The sequence below is a fragment of the Hypomesus nipponensis genome, chromosome 6 (genome assembly GCF_054491055.1).
Source record: "Hypomesus nipponensis isolate SF chromosome 6, ASM5449105v1, whole genome shotgun sequence".
NCBI classification, from domain to species: Eukaryota; Metazoa; Chordata; class Actinopteri; order Osmeriformes; family Osmeridae; genus Hypomesus; species Hypomesus nipponensis.
This window is the reverse complement of record NC_140366.1, coordinates 15,339,716-15,358,555: the sequence shown is the minus strand read 5'-3', so window position 1 is coordinate 15,358,555 and position 18,840 is coordinate 15,339,716. Positions and strand designations below refer to the sequence as shown.

The 18,840-nt window shown below is 42.6% G+C and overlaps 2 protein-coding genes across 3 annotated transcripts; both read right to left on the bottom strand.

Moving 5' to 3' along the window:
* Positions 1-510: 510 nt before the first annotated feature.
* papola (poly(A) polymerase alpha) lies at positions 511-12,478 on the bottom strand. Its single transcript, XM_084700090.1, has 22 exons — positions 12,301-12,478; positions 11,202-11,372; positions 10,883-10,949; positions 10,696-10,777; positions 10,469-10,578; positions 10,283-10,336; positions 10,001-10,112; positions 9,623-9,712; positions 8,563-8,701; positions 8,363-8,435; positions 8,076-8,196; positions 7,594-7,678; positions 5,579-5,632; positions 5,267-5,386; positions 4,928-5,037; positions 4,678-4,799; positions 4,363-4,502; positions 3,846-4,032; positions 3,522-3,695; positions 3,104-3,166; positions 2,956-3,006; positions 511-2,857 (listed from the first exon to the last, which is right to left on the bottom strand). The coding sequence occupies exons 1-22, from the start codon at positions 12,306-12,308 to the stop codon at positions 2,762-2,764; spliced, it is 2,229 nt and encodes a 742-aa protein (XP_084556216.1). The 5' UTR covers positions 12,309-12,478; the 3' UTR covers positions 511-2,761.
* A 206-nt stretch (positions 12,479-12,684) lies between these two features.
* Positions 12,685-17,880, bottom strand: LOC146287269 (adenylate kinase 7-like). 2 transcript variants are annotated; one of them, XM_084699879.1, is made up of 18 exons: positions 17,725-17,880; positions 17,457-17,630; positions 17,211-17,325; positions 17,018-17,103; positions 16,814-16,924; positions 16,642-16,725; positions 16,456-16,544; positions 16,282-16,372; positions 16,126-16,203; positions 15,858-16,007; positions 15,532-15,660; positions 14,823-14,925; positions 14,465-14,593; positions 14,306-14,374; positions 13,890-14,087; positions 13,422-13,642; positions 12,988-13,146; positions 12,685-12,858 (listed from the first exon to the last, which is right to left on the bottom strand). In XM_084699879.1, the coding sequence occupies exons 1-18, from the start codon at positions 17,809-17,811 to the stop codon at positions 12,823-12,825; spliced, it is 2,109 nt and encodes a 702-aa protein (XP_084556005.1). In that variant the 5' UTR covers positions 17,812-17,880; the 3' UTR covers positions 12,685-12,822. The 2 variants fall into 2 exon arrangements, with proteins under 2 accessions (XP_084556005.1, XP_084556006.1); XM_084699880.1 differs by having other exon boundaries at positions 17,457-17,611; positions 17,725-17,853.
* Positions 17,881-18,840: the final 960 nt, after the last annotated feature.

Genomic DNA, 18,840 nt, shown 5'->3' with positions numbered 1-18,840 from the left:
CATAAAGGACCTCAAGTCAAAGTCAGAGTAGATATGAATGTAAACACCCTCTTACCATATTTAAGGGAAAAAGAGAGTGATAAACATGGTCTGGAAGGCAAAAAGGTGACTTGTCTTCCCTGAGTGAGGATCCATAATGATATTCATAAGAAGACCACCTACTGTGGCTGTTCCTTAGCAACAACATACAAGCCACGTCTTGGGAAATTTTCACCGGATTGGGGAGCAGATAGCAAAACAACCAAAACAACCTTTAACTAGGCCACATCATAAGCCCCGCTCTGGGTTCAAATCTCTAGGTGTCTCCACTGACAACCGATCCTCATAACGGGCATATGGCAGAGAACACAAGGCTTTGATAAGAATTCATAATCTGATAAATAGCAGTTTCCTTTTTCAACTCCTGAACAAGCTCAACATATATTAACTTTCTGGCACAGTTTAGAAAGGTGAAATCTCTTTTTATAACAATGAACATACAATTTATAAAAACAAAACAAAACATTTTCTTTGCAACGTAGACCTTTATTTAAGAAAAAGTACAATAACTTGCTCTTACAAATAAGCCTAAGAAAAGAAATGAAATGAAAAGTTGAAATGAAAAACATTTTGTCATTGTTGAAATGATTTTTTTACATGGAGATATACGCACCGAAGGATGACAGTGGTCTTTTATTCTGCTTCATCGTTAACATACTCCACGCGATTTACACAAACAATTGAGGCAAAGCAAGTTGTTAATAAATCAACGTAAAATATTGAAAGTGAAAATTCAGTTCACCTCTAACTTTGAAATCGGTCGAACAAAAAATAACTTTGTACTGCTAACCTACCCTAAGACTTCAACCCACTTACTATTTGTATTATTTCTTCCAATTATGATAATGTTACCAAAGCAAAAACTAAAATAAATCGCCAAATAAGGAGAATTGTGATGTTAATTGTCTTTTTTGACTCACATAGCATTGTCTTTATGCTACAATTAAACATCCATCAAGGCTAAAACTCCATCCTTATTGTCCACACAAAATTGTATAATTTGTATTAATTTTCTGTAGTTGTACAAGACAGACACTAACAGTTACTGTACAGTGCATGTATTTGAAATGAATAAAGTAACTAAAACTATCTATCCTTCCATGATAGCGTTCCTCTGCCTAGTGACCATTGACCAGAGCGTTAGAGAGAAGGTGGAGGGCTGTCTTGGTGACTTGAGGAAGCAGTTTCCTCCCTTTGACTAGACCAGAGAGCACTCTGTCCCCACAGACAGACCACTCTGTCCACCACAGACAGACCACTCTGTCCCCACAGACAGACCACTCTGTCCCCACAGACAGACCACTCTGTCCCCACAGACAGACCACTCTGTCCACCACAGACAGACCACTCTGTCCCCACAGACAGACCACTCTGTCCCCACAGACAGACCACTCTGTCCCCACAGACAGACCACTCTGTCCACCACAGACAGACCACTCTGTCCCCACAGACAGACCACTCTGTCCCCACAGACAGACCACTCTGTCCACCACAGACAGACCACTCTGTCCACCACAGACAGACCACTCTGTCCACCACAGACAGACCACTCTGTCCACCACAGACAGACCACTCTGTCCACCACAGACAGACCACTCTGTCCCCACAGACAGACCACTCTGTCCACCACAGACAGACCACTCTGTCCCCACAGACAGACCACTCTGTCCCCACAGACAGAGACCACTCTGTCCCCACAGACAGAGACCACTCTGTCCCCACAGACAGAGGATTTTTGGTCAGTTCTATACTCAACCCCTGAGCTACATCCATTCGTACTTCTGAACAGTAAATGTGTGCGAGTGTGTGTTTGGTTCCCCCCAAAACCTGAACAATCTTGCCCCCCTACACCCTGAAGGCCACAGTACTGTTAATATTGAGTACTTGGTGATTGTGACTTATCTCTCAACTGGTCCATGATCTGGGATGAAATGAACAAAACCTTTATATGAGGAAGAATAATGAGAGCCCACATAGTGGCCAACTGACAAACAGTAATTTGAAGGTAACATCAGGTTTCAGGAAACTCACCACTTAACTGTAACAAACACCTGAAGCAACTTATTTACCTTTCTTTACCACCCCCCCCCCCCTAAAAGGTAACACAGATACAACTTGCGACACCATCAATCACTTTTGACAAAGAAAGCACCACATTATCAAATAGACATTTGTCATCGTTGTCTTTTCTCTTAACAAACACGATGAGAGAGACAGAAAGAGAGGCAGAAAGAGAGGCAGAGCGAGGGAGAGGAATTGAAACAGCATATGTGTGCACCCCGAAAAAAAACAAAAAGAGAAAGCACAGACGTGCACGTGTCATGGGAGTGCGACATCAGATTTGTGCATCATCGTTTACCTGGGAAAAGCAAAGCGTTGGCTGAAGATGCCCTGTTCTTCCTGGAAGGTTTCCCCAGGTAGAGAGTTTGTTACTGCCGTCCACTTCTCCTGAGGGCTCATGGGAGGTGGCGACTTGAGAGAATCCAGCAGAAGGGCATTATCGCCCCCTAGAGGGTGAAACTGTGTCCTGCAGCGGTCAGATAAATCTCACCAGTGAGCAGCAGGACATCTGTTCCTGTGGCTCCATGTCTGTCTGTCTGTCTCTCTGTACCGCAGTGTAGGCATCTCCTGGCTGTGGGGACACGTACCACTGGAGGGGCACTGGTAGAGGGGCGGTAGCAGGGACTGGGGGGGGTGGGGGTGGGGGTCTGGTGGTCTGCTTCTACCTGCTCAGGCGAAGCTTGATGGAGTTCTTCACCACAGGGATGGGGTTAGAGGGGAGCAGAGGGACGTCTGAGAGATCTGCCGCCGCCATTTTCTGGGAGGGCAGACATCCGAGATTTTGTGAGGTTAAAGAACACATGTTTTGCCGTTTAGGTGTGGTTGATTTTGCTCAAGTACTCAAAAAGGAGATACCTTCATTTGAGCCTCCATATTCACTTCGCCTTGAGACACTTCCTCGGTTATCTGTCAAAACAAGCACCCACGAGAGATAACTAAGATGACTTTTGCCATCCACAAAACTTTGCAGTTATCACCTGGTCCTAATGAGCATGCGGTTCACCTCGGGGTTGACAGCAGAGATGTCCACACTCTCCTCTTCTGGTTTACCCTCTGAGATCAGACCCTGTCAGGAGAAAAGCCCAGACACAACCACATTACTGAAGATGGTCTACCCAGAGTGTCTCCACCCTGGTCCTAGGGACCCTCTGCCCTGCATGTTCTAGATGCTTTTTATTTTAAAAACAACAACAACACTTGAAGTGAAAGGAGATGTCCCGAGTTACATGTAGTCATTTAGCAGACGCTCTTATCCAGAGCGAATTACAGTAAGTACAGGGACATTCCCCCAAGGCAAGTAGGGTGAAGTGCCTTGCCCCACATCATTCGGAATAGCCAAGAATCAAACCGGTAACCTTCTGATTACTAGCCCGAATTCCTAACCGCTCAGCCACTCCCTAGTCCTATCCACCTGGGCATACCTCGTCTACGCTGAGTTCATCTGCTGCAGGCTCCTCCAGCTGAGGAGAGCTGGAACCTGTTCCGGCCGGGAGGCCCAGGGGAGGAGAGGGGGTCTGGCTGGGCGTTGGGGCCTTCACTGGGCTGGCGGTGACGTCAGCAAGCTCTCCGGAGGTCTCCATCTCAGTGGCTGCTTCCTAAAGAGAAGAATAAAAGGTACAGTGAGATCCAGATTCAACCAGAGAACTAAGCAGTCCCAACTGTTAGAGGAGACCCGTTTCCTAACTGAAGGGGACGCGACATCCCGGAGTGATTCACTTGAGACTAAGCTGGAATGATGTTTGTACCTCGTCCACTTTGAATTTCTTGGCAGTGGTCTCCTCCAGTAGGGGGGAGCCTGGTCTTTTGGCGGCTGGGGGGCCCATGGTGGGAGGGGGCGTCTGGCTGGGTGGGAGGGAGGAGGAGAGGGAGCGCTGGCGGGTCATGGTGGGCCTGGTCCCCTCTGCCTCTCTGGTGAGCTCTGAGACTGGAACACTGGGAGGGTTTGAAGGCGACCAAATCAGATTAAGAGCAGCTAGGTATTGCACAACAATGTACCTGTAGTTGATACAAATGGCAAAGAAGCCTGAAACTTGAACATGGACAAATTATTCCCCAAGCTTGCATTCTCCATTTACAAGCCTTGTTTTAGACATAAACGCTTCAGGCCATGGTAAAAAAAAACACACACAATAGTATTGTCTTTTGTAAAAACCCAGAATTAGCTTTCCATGTAAACATAGACGGAAAGGGACTTGCGCCATACGGTGTGTTAATGCAGACCAGCCAGGATCTCCTGTCTGTGGAGGCTGGCTGGAGACTCACCCTGGGTGGGGAGGAGGGCCCAGTGGGCCTCCCTTGGTCGGAGTGACCGAGGTGGGGGAGGGAACTGACATGCTGTTGTCGCTGTCCAGCGATAGGTCCATACTACTGTCATTCAGCTGACGGAGCCCCTCTGTCGAATGCTGGGGGCATGACACAGGGGACCAAGTGGAAGAGGTTACGACATACAATAACAACTCAGAGGTCAGACTAGACTTGGAGGACAGAAACGAGGGAGGAGAGCTTCAAGCTTCACCAAACAATGAGAACAATTTTTGTACGGGTAAAACATTGAGGAGAAAACAAAGGCGAACTGACCTTTCTACGTTTCTGGATGGTCAGGTTAGGCAGCAGCTGGTGGAGCTGTCTCCTCTTCACGTGCATGGCTGAAATCTTCATGTCCTGCTCAAACATCTTGCTGCTAATCGCCTGTCTGTACACTGCAACACAAACAACGAAATGCCCGCCAAAATATAAAGCGCTGTGTCATCACATTCTAAATACTTGAATCCATGTGGTGCGTGGAGCCAGTTGTGTTTAACTCCGAAACAGGACTGAGGGGACAGACCCGTGTCAGTGAAGGACTGGATGTCGAATGTTAAGTCCACATTCAGGTTCTCTGATCCCTCCATTTTCTTAAAGACGATCCCGATGACCCACATGGTGCTGAACTCCTCCCTAGTAAAAGAAAAAGGTTTGTATATAAATTTAAAAAACAGGAACTTTGGTTTATCACTGCTCCTTAAGCAACACAACCTGTTGGTTATGCATTTGCATCCATTTAGATTTAATTCATTTAGAAGATGCTTTTATCCAAAGTGACATAAAACATAGTGCATGCACATATTAGATGCATTACAAACAGTGTAACCAAGCTGCAACTTAGGAGTCAGTTTGGGTTACTCACTTGTCTGCTCCTTCCTTGGGTCCAGGGAAGGACTGGGGGTTGACATGGGCCAGAGTGATGAACTCATTCTTCTCCAGATTGCCCACCAAGATCCGGATCTTTGACTCCACCAGACCCACCCTGAGGTAAAAACAAACACACTCTTAACAGAGACAAACACCGCTGGCCAGTCACAACACCCTCCATGCTTTCAGAGCCCCATTCCTAACACTTAGTAAAAACAAGTCTCAATCACACGCAAGATCAAATGAAAGCCAACCTCCAACTTCATTCAAACCAGACAGCAGTAATGTCTCTGTTCCCAGGACTTACCACTCAAGGTGCTGCTTCTCTGTGGGTGCGCTTGCTAGCAACACAATATAATGCCTTTGGAAATAAGAGACAGAACAATGCCATTACACCCTAAAATCAAGAGGGTAAACCAGACAACCAGCACACCTGAGACCTGGGGGGGTTTCTGACAGGATGAGAAGCCATACCCAACCTGGCCCAAACTAGCTCCTAAACTATCCTAGTCAGATTTCAAAGCAAGCGAAAGTCACATTCACTATGGCATATTGAGTATCCAGAAATAAACATCTGATGAAAACGTCTATAGACAACTAATCAACATAACAATAAGCAGTTATCTACATAAGAGGAAAAAGACTATTCAACCACAGTACAAATTACAAACATTACTGTAGGTTGAGACAGGGATAGACTGGATATTACATATAAAGATGAGGTACTTCCCCAGTCTTGATAAAGTAACCAACATAGGAGATCTAATGAAGCTTTTACACATCACAACAATGTTGGAACCTCAAAATGATTAAACTTTCTGAAAATCTGTGTAGTTAGTAGATAATGGACATACCATACAAATCTGCAAGAAATAGTTTGTCATCCTAGACCATGCAATACAACTCTTCATTCTAGTGTACTAGTGTTAAAAAGCTTTCAAATGTTGTCTGCTCTAATGAGTCCATGAGTGGATAGAGGATGGCATGTCCATGGAAAAGGATCAAATTAGATTTTCAGGCCACTTTGAAAATGAAAGGTCTGAGCCCAGAACACATGATTGATTTATTAAAACAAGACATTACAAGAAAACAAAAACAAAATCTGCTATCATATTCTAAAATATGATCTTATCTGAATCAGAAACGTTAAAAAAGAAAAGAAAATGAGAGCCCAGGTTAAATATCCACAACCAAGCACTTGTAGAGGCATACGCTCAATAGGGTGTAAAAACAAAACACATACGGTGTGTCACCAAGGTTACGCTGACAATCCAGTGCAAGTACAATATGTCTTCCTCTGCCAGTCATCCAGTGGGAACAGGCGACTACTTGAATGAAGGGATTGTGAAGAGGCCAGCCAGGTTATGCTTAAGGCAGCAAGGCAACATCTTCTCTCAAACTTCACCTCAGATCCTTAGAGGGTGGGCCAAAACTGAAACTTCACTTTGTGCTCCTGTTCTGTATTTCGGCTCTCAGCCAATATCAACAAACAGCCAATATCAAACAAACCATTGATAAACTAATTACCTACAAATGAATCTGCGATAAGACTAATTAACTACTGGTGATTTGTTGGAAATTTACTGAGGCCAAATGCATTCTGGTTAGTTATTGGGTAACATTTTTCAAGTTGGGTGGAACAAGGAAAGAGTAATTTCTACATTAATCAATTTAAGAAAAAGATCTGGGACATTACATTGTGATCTCATTCTTAATACATTCTTTATTCTTTGTGCCTGATTGATGTTACCTCTAGATGATGGTACACTACACCAAACAAATATTAATTAATTAGCTGTCAAATACATAACGAAGTCTGAAAAGGACTAACAAGAAATACATAGTGCAAATTGTGAACTAAAACAGTTTATTTGGAATTGGATACAATATAATAAGGCACAGTGGAAACCAGAAGAATTAAATATTTAATTGAAAAATCATACAACTGATGTACCTACCTTTAGCAAGAAAAATACAAACATCAAATATCTAATTTGTTCTTACATTCAAGGAAGTCAGTCTATATGTACTTTCCATGTTAAAAGGCTTTCAGGCACTATAAACTTAACATTGCATAGCAGTAATGATTCTTTGTGAACCAATTCTAAGGCAAAAAATTATGCTTTAGTCTTATCTGAAATATAGAGGTATTTATTTAGAACTTCAAATTGAAGAGGATTACATAACGTGGAGAAAGATAACTTTATAAATACTAAGAAAAGGTGTGTGTCGTGTTTCTGGGTGTTTTGGAAGTAGGAATCTTTATTGAAATAGTCGAGTCTCACCATGTGTGTCCGACAGGATAAGCAGCTTAATACATACTTGTATCTCTGAAAGAAGTTTGGTGCTTCAAATAGTTTGGACCACTCTGCTTTATTCTGCAATATTTCGTCTGTGATGGCAAGGCCTGGAGGAAGGAAAGAACACTTTGTTAACTAAAGAAGTAAAACTTGTGCGACTGTGAACACCATGCTGCAGTGTATTCAAACCAAGGCTGCAAAACTCCTCCTCTCAACATCCACTGTCCTGCTGACTGACATGAGGGCAGTGTCACAAGAGAAAGTGCCCCAAACTCAGGTTGAATCACAATACATATACTTTGTATTTGTTTCGCATTGGCGCTTTGATCCAACGCAACGTACGAACAGCGCGTAAAAGAATCAACCTGATCGAGCACTTGTGTAAATCAGTTCCTAGAACCAACCAATAAGGGGAGGGGGGGGGGGGGGGGTTCTAGGCCACCAGCAGGAGAGTGGAGAGTGGAGGAGCCAGAGAGACAGCCCTGGAACGCCAGAGGAACAGACCCTGCTTGAACTCGTCCACCATGACGGCGCGAGTGGAAGCTGACACATTGTAGGTGGAGTTCTGCTGGGGGTAGGCCGGGGTGATGATGGGCATGAGGTGATACCTGTCACTCGGAGTCACCTGCAACAAAAACACACAACAACGTCAAGTCAGCCAGCCAGCCAGCCAGCCAGCCAGCCAGCCAGTCAGGGAGAAACACTGCACAGGTCCCCAGACATTACATTGTGCTTGGTAAAAATGAGGTCAATAGGTCAACCCATCCCCAGGATGGAAGCCATGGGCCTACCCTGGGGTCCCACACTGGAAGGTTCAGGTTGCAGTCCTCTGGTTGCTTCAGCAGGACAGGGTTGGGCCACTCCCTGCAACATAGAAATCCATACATGAAATAAATCACTGGGACAAGAAAACACAACCCCATTCAGTCGCTGGCTTATCGTATTTCAAAAAGAAAAGCTGTGTTCTTGGTCTAATGTTAGAGCAACCCACCATTTGGAGAAGACCAGGAAGAACTTGTGCACCAGAGTGGAGGCCACAGCGTTGGGGTAGAGCTGGCAGGTCCTGGCCACCAGCATGGCCCACGAGACCCCGCCCAGGAAGCCAAGGATGTTAGAGTAGATGTTGTGTCCTGAGGAACACAAATGAAACAGTGTCTTCTAAATGTGAATTTGCCAGAAGAAAAAAAAAAAAAAAAAATGATGCTGCATTTGAACTAAGTGAGCAATAATATTTAGCTTATTTCCATTATGTTCATAATTTAAATCACTTCATTACAGTCTAAATGTCTATTTTGTGGTGACCCTGCCGTCTTCAGACTAGTCATATGCATAACAGACGGGATGGATTTCCTATTGTCTCATACTGTACACCAGAAGGAAGGTCACTCTGTAACCTACCAACACCATTCATTCGACCACCATGCACGAGGCTATGATGAACCAATAATCCAGGCATTGTACTAATTAACATCTGTAATCAATCCTTTAAGCAAGCATCGAAATGATTCCTCCATTACCAGTTATTTCTTACTGGATCTCATCACAACAATAATACAAATGCAACACCAACACAACCAAACACTTTTCTTTCCCCCTGAGACAAATCTGATTGGACAGAGGTTGCTAGGCATTCAATGCAAGCAAAACAAAGTCACATAGAAACACTGGCCCCTCTAGCCTGGTGAAACTGCAACGACAAACATTTTCTTTTGCCCTGGCTAATCCCGTTCAGGCACTGAGGACCGCAGCAGGGCATATTGGGCCTTGCTTACATATCATTACGCTGATCGTGTGAAAAAACAAGTTGAACGTGAAATAATCCCTCCAAAACCACAATCGTCTTTATCAGGGTATAAACCCACACACAGACTGACAGACCCACACAGGAGGCCGAGTATAGACACACAATAAATGCCCAATTTCAAAATGATTCTCACAGTACACCCGAATGTTGGGGGAACTTGACACGTAGTACCATCATTCTGGATATGTTCACCTCAGAGAACTTACCTGGTCGATCAAAAGGAAACGTATGACCAGATCTAACTCACGTTTGGCCCATAGCTTGATAGTTCTCAAAGTCAGTCTGAAGTTCTCGATGTTGGGCACAAGATGGAGGATCTCATCTGTAACTCTGCAACCTAAAAAACAACGCAGAGTCATCATCTCTGACAAAATAAGTCACAGGAGACCCCAAACCACCACGTTATAACACTCACAAAACCCACAGCATATCAGTTGCTCTCAACTAGGTGTAATGTGTAGTGTAGTGGAGGGGGGGGGGAAGACTACAGACAGTTAGACCATGGGCATGTACAGGCCAAACAAAGGCATTCATGTGAAAGCAAAAAGGCCTTGTCTGTGCAAATAAACCCCTTTCTGATTCTGATTCTGATACTGATTGGTAAGATGAGGAAGCTGTAGTCTACCATTGAGACTCCTGATACAGCGAATGTCCAGGTTTTTCAGGAGTCCATCATCTCGGAGATCCAAATTCTCAGGGATGGTTTGCAAAGCTAACCGGGCAAACAGGATGTCAATCTACAAATAGAAAAAAATAATTAGTGCAACTGTCATGCATTTAGAGGAAAATAACCACTGTCAAACACTATCAGAAATCATCTTGATTAGAACGTGGAAGCAAAAGAGTGACTTGGGATTTGTCCTTCTGGCCTTAATCAATGTATTTTCAAAATAAATAAATGCAGTACCTCAATGCCATCAAAGGATAATTTTATAACTGGAACAAACGCCTCTTCCACAGCCTTCAACAGAACAGAGACATTTTTCATTAGCAGACAAAGAACAGCAAATAACTTTTTTTAAGTGCAAAACTCAGTAATGGGTGGATGCCCTAGCCTACTACACCTGCAGCAACACAAAGTAGTACAACTCACCCTTAAATCTTTAACTTCTTCTTGCTCTTTGAGCTTCTCATAGAAGGAGGTGAAAAAGTCTGTTCTCTCCACGTGACGAGGAGAGACACACAGAGCGTCAATGTCAGCACCTGGCCACAGGAAAAACACCGATATCATTTCCTTGTCAACAAGCACAGCATCCTCTCTCTCAAAACACTTTTTATACAGTCCATATAATGACAACATCTATGATAAACTAAACGTACCTTTAGTATGAACTCCCAACCTGTAGGAGCCAAACGTGAAGATCTTTCCTCCAACTGTTTCAATCAACGATGCAGGCAAGTTCTGGGGAAGAATACACACATTTCAGCTCCAAGCTCTCCATAACGTTGCCCTTTGTTGGGGTTGTTTAGACTTGGGAAATGTGGATGTGAAATACTATTATCTCACCTTTAATTCACTGATGTCCCTGATCCACTCTTTTACTAGAGTGTTGAGCTTCCCCAGCACAAGGATCCTGAGGGAGGGGGTAGAACAACCAAGCACAACAAGAATTAATTTGAACCATCAACCAAAACTACATACATGGATGGACCCACACTCGCATCACAAAATGCATGCATAAAACTTTACATCTGACCGACCTCATACACCATACAAGGAAGACCATACAGGACGTAGTGCATAGGGAAGTGTATAGAAATACGGTAGTATACAGGAAAGTTGTTATAGGATATGTAAATGTGTATAGGAACAAATATATTCCTACCTCCGCTGTAGCTCAAGTTCCTCCTCAAACACGCCATAGGGATTCAGGGTCTCTGTCAGCTTGTGTGTCTGTACCAGGTCAGCCTCCTTGGGCAGAGTCAAACTGATTGGAGAAGTGATCCCATAGTGCTTAAGGGTTTGCTGTGCCGCTAGTGCCTGGTTTGCAGTCGGACTGTAACGAAAGAAACAGTGTTTTAAATGTACACGCAATCATCACTTTCATTTACGTTTGTCACTCAGCGCATTTATTTATTTCCGTACTTATAGAAAAGGTGGACGGCCTAATGGATATTCCAAAACTTCCCAGAAGTGTACCAATTTTACTGTATGGCACTTTAATATAGTACAAGCAATTGAGCCATGAGTAACGACTAACGGCCCCGCAACAGTAGCACAAGAGGCCACAACTAGAAAAACATGGTCAGCAAAGTTAATTATAAAAGCCTTTTGTCCTCTTGTAAACTACAACTCACTGGGAGAGGAAAAGGAACTTCTTACATCCCAAGAGTGGACAGCTGTAACCAAGTGGCTCAACAAACTAGTCACAGACCGGCAACATGTCATGTTTTGTGTACTGTAGCACTGCACAGAACAGACTAGGTAACTAAGGTGACTACTTCAACAATACAACCAACTGTCTTGTGTGTGCTAAATAAATTATGATCGACTGAATTCCATTTACGAATTAGATAGTGCCACCACTTTTCCTTACTTGCAAGAAATGTACGTAGTACATACATTGTTGTTAGCTATTTAGAGGTGGTAGCTTGTTCTTAATAGCCAGTTAGCTAGCCAGTTAGCGTTAGTTAGGTTAGTTAGCTAACTTCAGTTAGCTAGCCAGACAGAAAATTGTCAGCTAACCTTGATAGTTAGTAACTTGACAGTCAACAATAACACTATCTTCCGAGCACGATTAACTTAATGGCAAACACTCCATTCCAATCGATTAGCTAGATTAAAAATAGGTGAATTATTGTCCATTTCGATTCCTCTCCAAATACTCGCTAGCTGCTAAGGTTAGCTGCCTTTTTGCAAGGTAGGCCCACTTCTGTCCCCTTCACCCACGAACAAATTGTCGGTGCAGCGACTAAAATACTCACAAGGGCATTTTAGCAACCTCCAGAAAGTACTGTCAGCCACTCCAAATTTCCTTTCTCATACTCGTTTTTTTCTTTTTCTTTGCGCGTATACAATTTGTTATTATGAACATTCAGCAATGGAATTTTCACCTTTTGTTTTCTCTAGCTAAACATGGCGCATGTGTGTGTAGCTGAGTTGTCACGGTGAAAACGTCATGACGTCATTGTGTATCGCCCCTAAAAATGGAACGGCGGTAAAAAAAAATAATTAAAAAAATAAAAGGGCGATACGAAACGTAATTGGCTACTCAAAGAATTGTGAACCAACAACACATAATTATATTCTTGAAAATAACATTTATAAAAGGAAATAATGAACAGTATATACATATGACTATATTTTATTATTAAGAGAACACTCAATTTTATGTTATTTTAATGTTTTAATGTTTCAATTTTAATGTTAATACAGAATTATAATACCTTTGTTGAAATACTAAAAACCAAACCAAGTATTTAGTAAAGTTGACAACTTATTATGCTTTAATCTTGTGAAGTGTCCCGAAGAAGATATTCAGCCTGAAAAAGAGATCTCAGTAAACAAAATATCTTGAAAAATCAACACCTGTACAGAAAAACATTTAGAGCGTTCAATAACAAGTTTAAAAAAAAATATATATATATATATCAAAAACAACTACACATTACCAAAAAGTCAATGGGATCATCTGGTTTAACTTTGCTGCACTCTACCATGCCCTTGGTGAGAGTCGGCATCACATACTGCATCAGGTAGTTCCTGAGTGGGACGGATCGGGCCTCCTGCAGCTCGTATTCCTGCCTCTTAACCTCAGCCACGTGCCGGTTCTACAGACACACGCAGAACACGCAACACACTGTGAAACCCAGCAGACACACGACTGTTCAGTTGGATGAGCATTAGTGAATGAGTGCAGAGGCATAGGTTTTTCAAATGTGGGTGTTTTATTGTTTGTTTTTTTATAACTGAGGATTTGTCAAAAAGTGGGGTGGACATGGTAATGAAACCTACACCCCCAAAAGGCTGGACTATCATATGACCGAAACATTTACAGTCTTTACCCACCTTGAACTGAATCCCAACAACTTATCCACAACCTTACCCACTCGTCCAGCTGAGCAGTCATTTTAGCAGCTATGGCCGCCTTTCTGCGCTTGTTCTCTGCTGCTTCCAGAGCCGTCGTGTGCTTCCTCTCCTGTGCCATCCTCCTGTCCTGCGCCTCCTTCTCCTCCGGGGTGGGCCCATAGTTCCTGGGTGGCCCCACCACCTTCCTGATCTTTTCAACGACTGCGGCGTACTCAACGTCTTGTGAATCTTTGACCTCTGAAACATGACATCATTCACTGTATGCATCTGGGACTTTCTCTCTGGTCTTTATACGGTTGAAGATCCCAAGTTATCACTTATTTGACATTGTTACAGGGGTTGACAAGTAGGCCAAGTGAGACTGATTTTTTACTTGTCAAACAGCAAAATGTACAAAAACATTTGTTTGCACAGGTTTCAGCGCATCAAGAAACATCTTCTCACTGAACTTCCACTCTAAACTCCACTCTAAACCAGTCGTTACCTATATGCTCTGGGTGAATCTCCAGCTCATCAAAGTAGTTCAGCACAGTTTCGTCCTCCACGTTCATCTCTCTATACTTCTCCAGACGCTGCAGGAACTCATCCCGTCTGTAACGCATGTTCTCCACCAAACTTTCTGGAAGGTTCTGTACTCTGTCTGTCAGAAAGTTGTCTGATGCCTCCAAGGAGAAAACAAACTCTGAAAAACACAGAGGTTCATAACTGAAACGACACACTTGTAACTGATGTAAGTTGGTTAAACTCACTCCTCTTGTGAAAACACAGTCCACCTGCACCAGCAAACTAAGCCCAGAGTTTCTTCCCTGATCCAAGCTTTGCTCTGTGTGTGCATTGTAACTGCTTTTACGAAACAGCATCTTGTGACATCTCAGTGTTTTCCAGTAGATGTTGACTGACCTGGAATTATCTTTTTGTTGTACATGGGAATTTTACTACTGGGACTGTACATTGATTCCATGTCTTGTTCTGAGAAAAAATAAAATATATTACATCTTATCAGGCAAAGCCGGAGGGCGTCAGATTTGAAGACTCATCGCATTCCGATTTGGTTCTTACCATAGAACAAATCCTTGGCTTGGATATAGGTTTTCGGGTAGCCATCAAGAACATACCCTTGATTTCGGCATTGCTTTGAGTTCAGCTTGTCCCGCAGAATGCGGTTCACATATAGATCATCCAGACGGCCTAGGAGATGGTAAAACCATAGACAATTAATCATAGGGATAGCTCAAAGTATATGACTGCAAACCAAGAGTTTGCAGGATCAAATCCCCCCTGTGTATTGCTTTGGATAACACATAAATATTATATTTAAAGGAATTCTACAGTCTAAAAAGTGGAGACAATTACACACAATCATAATAATGGAAGTAAAACTCAAATCAAAGGTCGTTCTCTGTGTCAGATATCACACCGTCATTTTGAGTCATGTTGTCTTTCAAGGCATTAAGCAGGTCCTGAGTAGAGCTGACAGAGTCTTCAGCCTCACTCTCCAGTCCCACATTCACTCCGTCTTCCTGGATTAAACCAACATTCGAAATCAGCATCAACACATCTTTATCAGGACATTACTTTTGTTATACTATCCCTCAATAAGGTAGCCTGGCTGCCAGCCCAACTTCTCCCCGCCCACAAAAAGATTTGGTCGGGAAGTTGGGTCTGGAGGGTCTCGTATTGGGGAACAACTACAGAAAACCAGAATCTGGGCGTACCAATGAAATTGCCAGGGCGGGCTTTATATGATGATGGACAGATTATCATCAGTAACGTAATCACCCACGTCACAAAACAGCGCTTAAGTTGAATTTGTTTTGAACAAACAACATATTACGTTGCTCTGATAGGTTGTAGGTCTATCCAATTGAGCGAAGAGGCATTTGTTTTCCAGGCTCGTTTGAAACACGCCCCGTAGTCAAAGCGCAACGGAGAGTTCTCAGACTCATATTCTGACTAGAATTATGAGTATGACAACGTCAGGCTATCAATAAGGAATTTCAATGTGATAAAATTGCACGGCACAACAGTTATTTACATTTGCCAGAAGAGGGCGTGCTTTTGTGTTTGAAAACCAAGACTAAAAAGATGGGATGATATGGGGAGGAGAGTTCTCAGTAAGGACTGACCAGAAAAGCTAGTTTCTCATCGATGGTGTCTTTGATCTTAATGTGGTGCAGTTTGTAATGCTTGCACAGTTTCTCTGCAACTGTACTTTTCCCCACTGCTGGTGGCCCCATTAGGCAGATTGTCACTGGCTATAGGGGAAAAAAGTTAAGAATGATAATGAATGAAACCAAATAGTACTATTAAATAATGCCATTCAACTAACTGTGTCATATATGTATACACGTGGAAAACATATCCACGCCACAATTTAAAACTATATGGCACACCTTACTATATCGTAGTTAAGTATATAGTTTTATATTAATTTAACCAGGAATCCACTCACAAGCAGATGTCTTAGTTTTTTGTATTCTTCCACGACAGCATTAATGTTTTCAACTACTCCTGCCTCTGACACCCAGCGGAGGTTGAAACTCTCTTTAATTAAGGCCGGTTCTATCCGTAGGTTAACACTGAAGTAATCCAGATCTGACGACTGAAAAGTAAGTAGGAAACCCCTTATTCAAAACATTTGACACGCAGTTAGCAAGTGCTGGACATTGTGGTTTGTATTGACATTATTTTTCTTTCGTCAAATTGACAAACACACTTACAGTCAAAGCCTTGGTGAGGTAAGCCTCTTCTTTGAGGACTGTGTTGATTTTGCCAGGTCCCAGTGCATGACTTATAGCCTAATGCAGGGAAAAGTCCACATGTGTTTAACTGACATGGCAACAGACCCAAGCACAACAGAGGAGTCAAAACTATACCTTCACAATATCTTCATATGTGTTGTTGGAGTCATCTACAGCAAGGAAATAGTGCATCTTCGGCTTGTGGTCAATAACATTCTGGATCACCCTTCAGAAATAGACCATTTCAATATAAGGTTTTGTATTGTAACACTGAGAAGAAGCAATCAGCTAATACAGGACACGACGAACCCGGCGAGATCGTTGACATGGACAGTTGGGATAACATTTGTGCCTCGACCAAAAATGGGAATTTTTGCAAACTCTCCTTGCCATGACGCCTTAAGGACAGGAGCAAAACAAAAGCAGGAGGTGAACTTGTGACCACAGAACTGTCTCGATAGCACCAAATCTATCAGGCGGATAACTAAGATTTACCTTGAAGAAGAAGTGAAACATGTTTTCTCCCATGCCGTACTGAAGACCTGCAGCTACCACATAACAGGTCAACTTGGACTTTTTCTAAACGCAAGAAGAAAAACAGTGATATGAACAATCACCACTTCTTTTGTTGGGTCTGGGTTCTGTTTCTATCATTGCTGTTGGTTACCACTTTTCCCAGTTTGAGCAACAGTTTCTCCAAATTGGTGTGCTCCTTGAAGTTCGGGTGAGGCTTCTTCTTACGGTAGTCGTCCTCTGTGAAAGGTAATTCTGGGTCATCCTGGGGAAGAAAAAAAAATACATTTTGACAGGTAAGTCAGTTGTCTTGCCCTGGCAATCTCTAATGGTTGACGTAACTTCAGAGGAGACTAACCGAAGTGCTCAACGCCCATGTCATCACAGATGACACCAGGATAAACATCTTCTGAGAAGTCCATCCGTCCATCTGTGCATGAATTGCTGTTTGTTTACACAAGTAAACGATATGGTGAGATGCTGCATGTACAACATGTCAAATGTACTAGTGAGTTGTTGAGTTGATAGGGGCAAACAGGTTAATCCTTTACCAGTCAAAGCCCATGTCGCCTCATCAATTAACTCTGGCGTTGCATTTTCTGAGATGTTGTAAACCACTACATCACATTCCAAAAGGCGCAACAACAGCTCTTCACGACTCGATGACTGCAGATAACAGAATATACATTTTCAGTCTGTTCTTTTTTTTTGTAAAGTAGAAATGATATTTGCTTTTGACCGTGCAGTTAGGCTAGAAACTACATGTACGGTCATAAAATAGGTACAACTTAACTCACTGAATACTGTTCCAGGGCAAAAGTGTCCTCGTTTCCCTCTTTGGTTGCAACGGTTCCAACGACTTGAAATGTTCCATCTCTAAGTGAAGGCTCCTGAATGGGTTTGTCTTCGTCATCTACGTCAGCAGCGTCCATCTCTTCCAGGGACTGTCCAGCTATGCAGGTTGACAAAAACTATAGCAAGTGTTCAGCTAATCAGTAGAATTAGAACTAATATCGAGTGCTAACAATCGACAAAGTACTACCATCAAGAACATTTTTATTTTACCTTGGCAATATACTTTGATGAATAAGTATCGATATTGTTGACGAAAATACGTTTAGTCCGATGAACTTCTTTCTTCTCTTCAGCCATGTTTCTAGAGCTAATACTGTTACTAGGGCAAGAGAGAGGACGCCTTCCAGTTGCTAACGTCGATTCAACCAATAAAATGCTTGAAATTGGACATCTTGTATGGCCATTTAGCAACCGCTTGAGGGCAGCATATTTCAGTGAATTAGATACATTGTACTGGCGTGTAGACGCATTTATCATTGAGAAATGTCTGTGTCTGTGACTCCTAAATATAAGCATGCTAAATAGTTTTCATCTTGTTTTCACCCCATCTTATTTTTTATCATAATTGTTTTCAGTGAGCTAGCTGTGAACTGTATGCTACTGTACAATGACCTGAGTTTTCTGCCCACCGGGTTACTCACATTTAATAAGGCGCTAAGTGTTTTGTTCAATATGAAAATGCTTCTATGATAAATTGTCTCATTAAGAGGCAAGTCATTGATAAATCACACTTATGGTAGCAAAGGACACTGATGATGAATAACTCTATTAAGGAAGCAATTTTACCCGGCAGAAATTGTTTTGTAACACAGGGCAGTTACATTAGGAAAGACCACGAGCACCAATGGTAAATTAAGTCACCTCAACCAGAAGTCCCAAAAAACAAACCAATCTCCAAAACCAGCATACTATTCATGTTTGGATGTTTATATTCAACAGGTACGCTCATAAATATAGATGAACATGCACATTACTATACGCAAGATCAAGGTCACCAACACAAATGAATGGACAATGCAGTCTGTCTTCTGAGCAAAACAAAGGCACCAGGACAAAAGGGGTTAATACCGGTACGTGGCAATACCGGCACTGTGTCAAGCTTGTAAGCTTCACCTTAAAAACGTATGTCAGAGATGGGTAGTACAGTATCATATGTCAACCAATCACCATTGTGATATAAATAGACCAGCTCCAATCAATTACATCAATTACAATTAGTTCAGAAAACTGTACAGATTGTATTTTCTCTTCACTAAACGACTGTTGCCTAATCTTATTGATGGTTATCCTGTTTATTCCCTGTGGGTTGCATACAGGATTGTCACT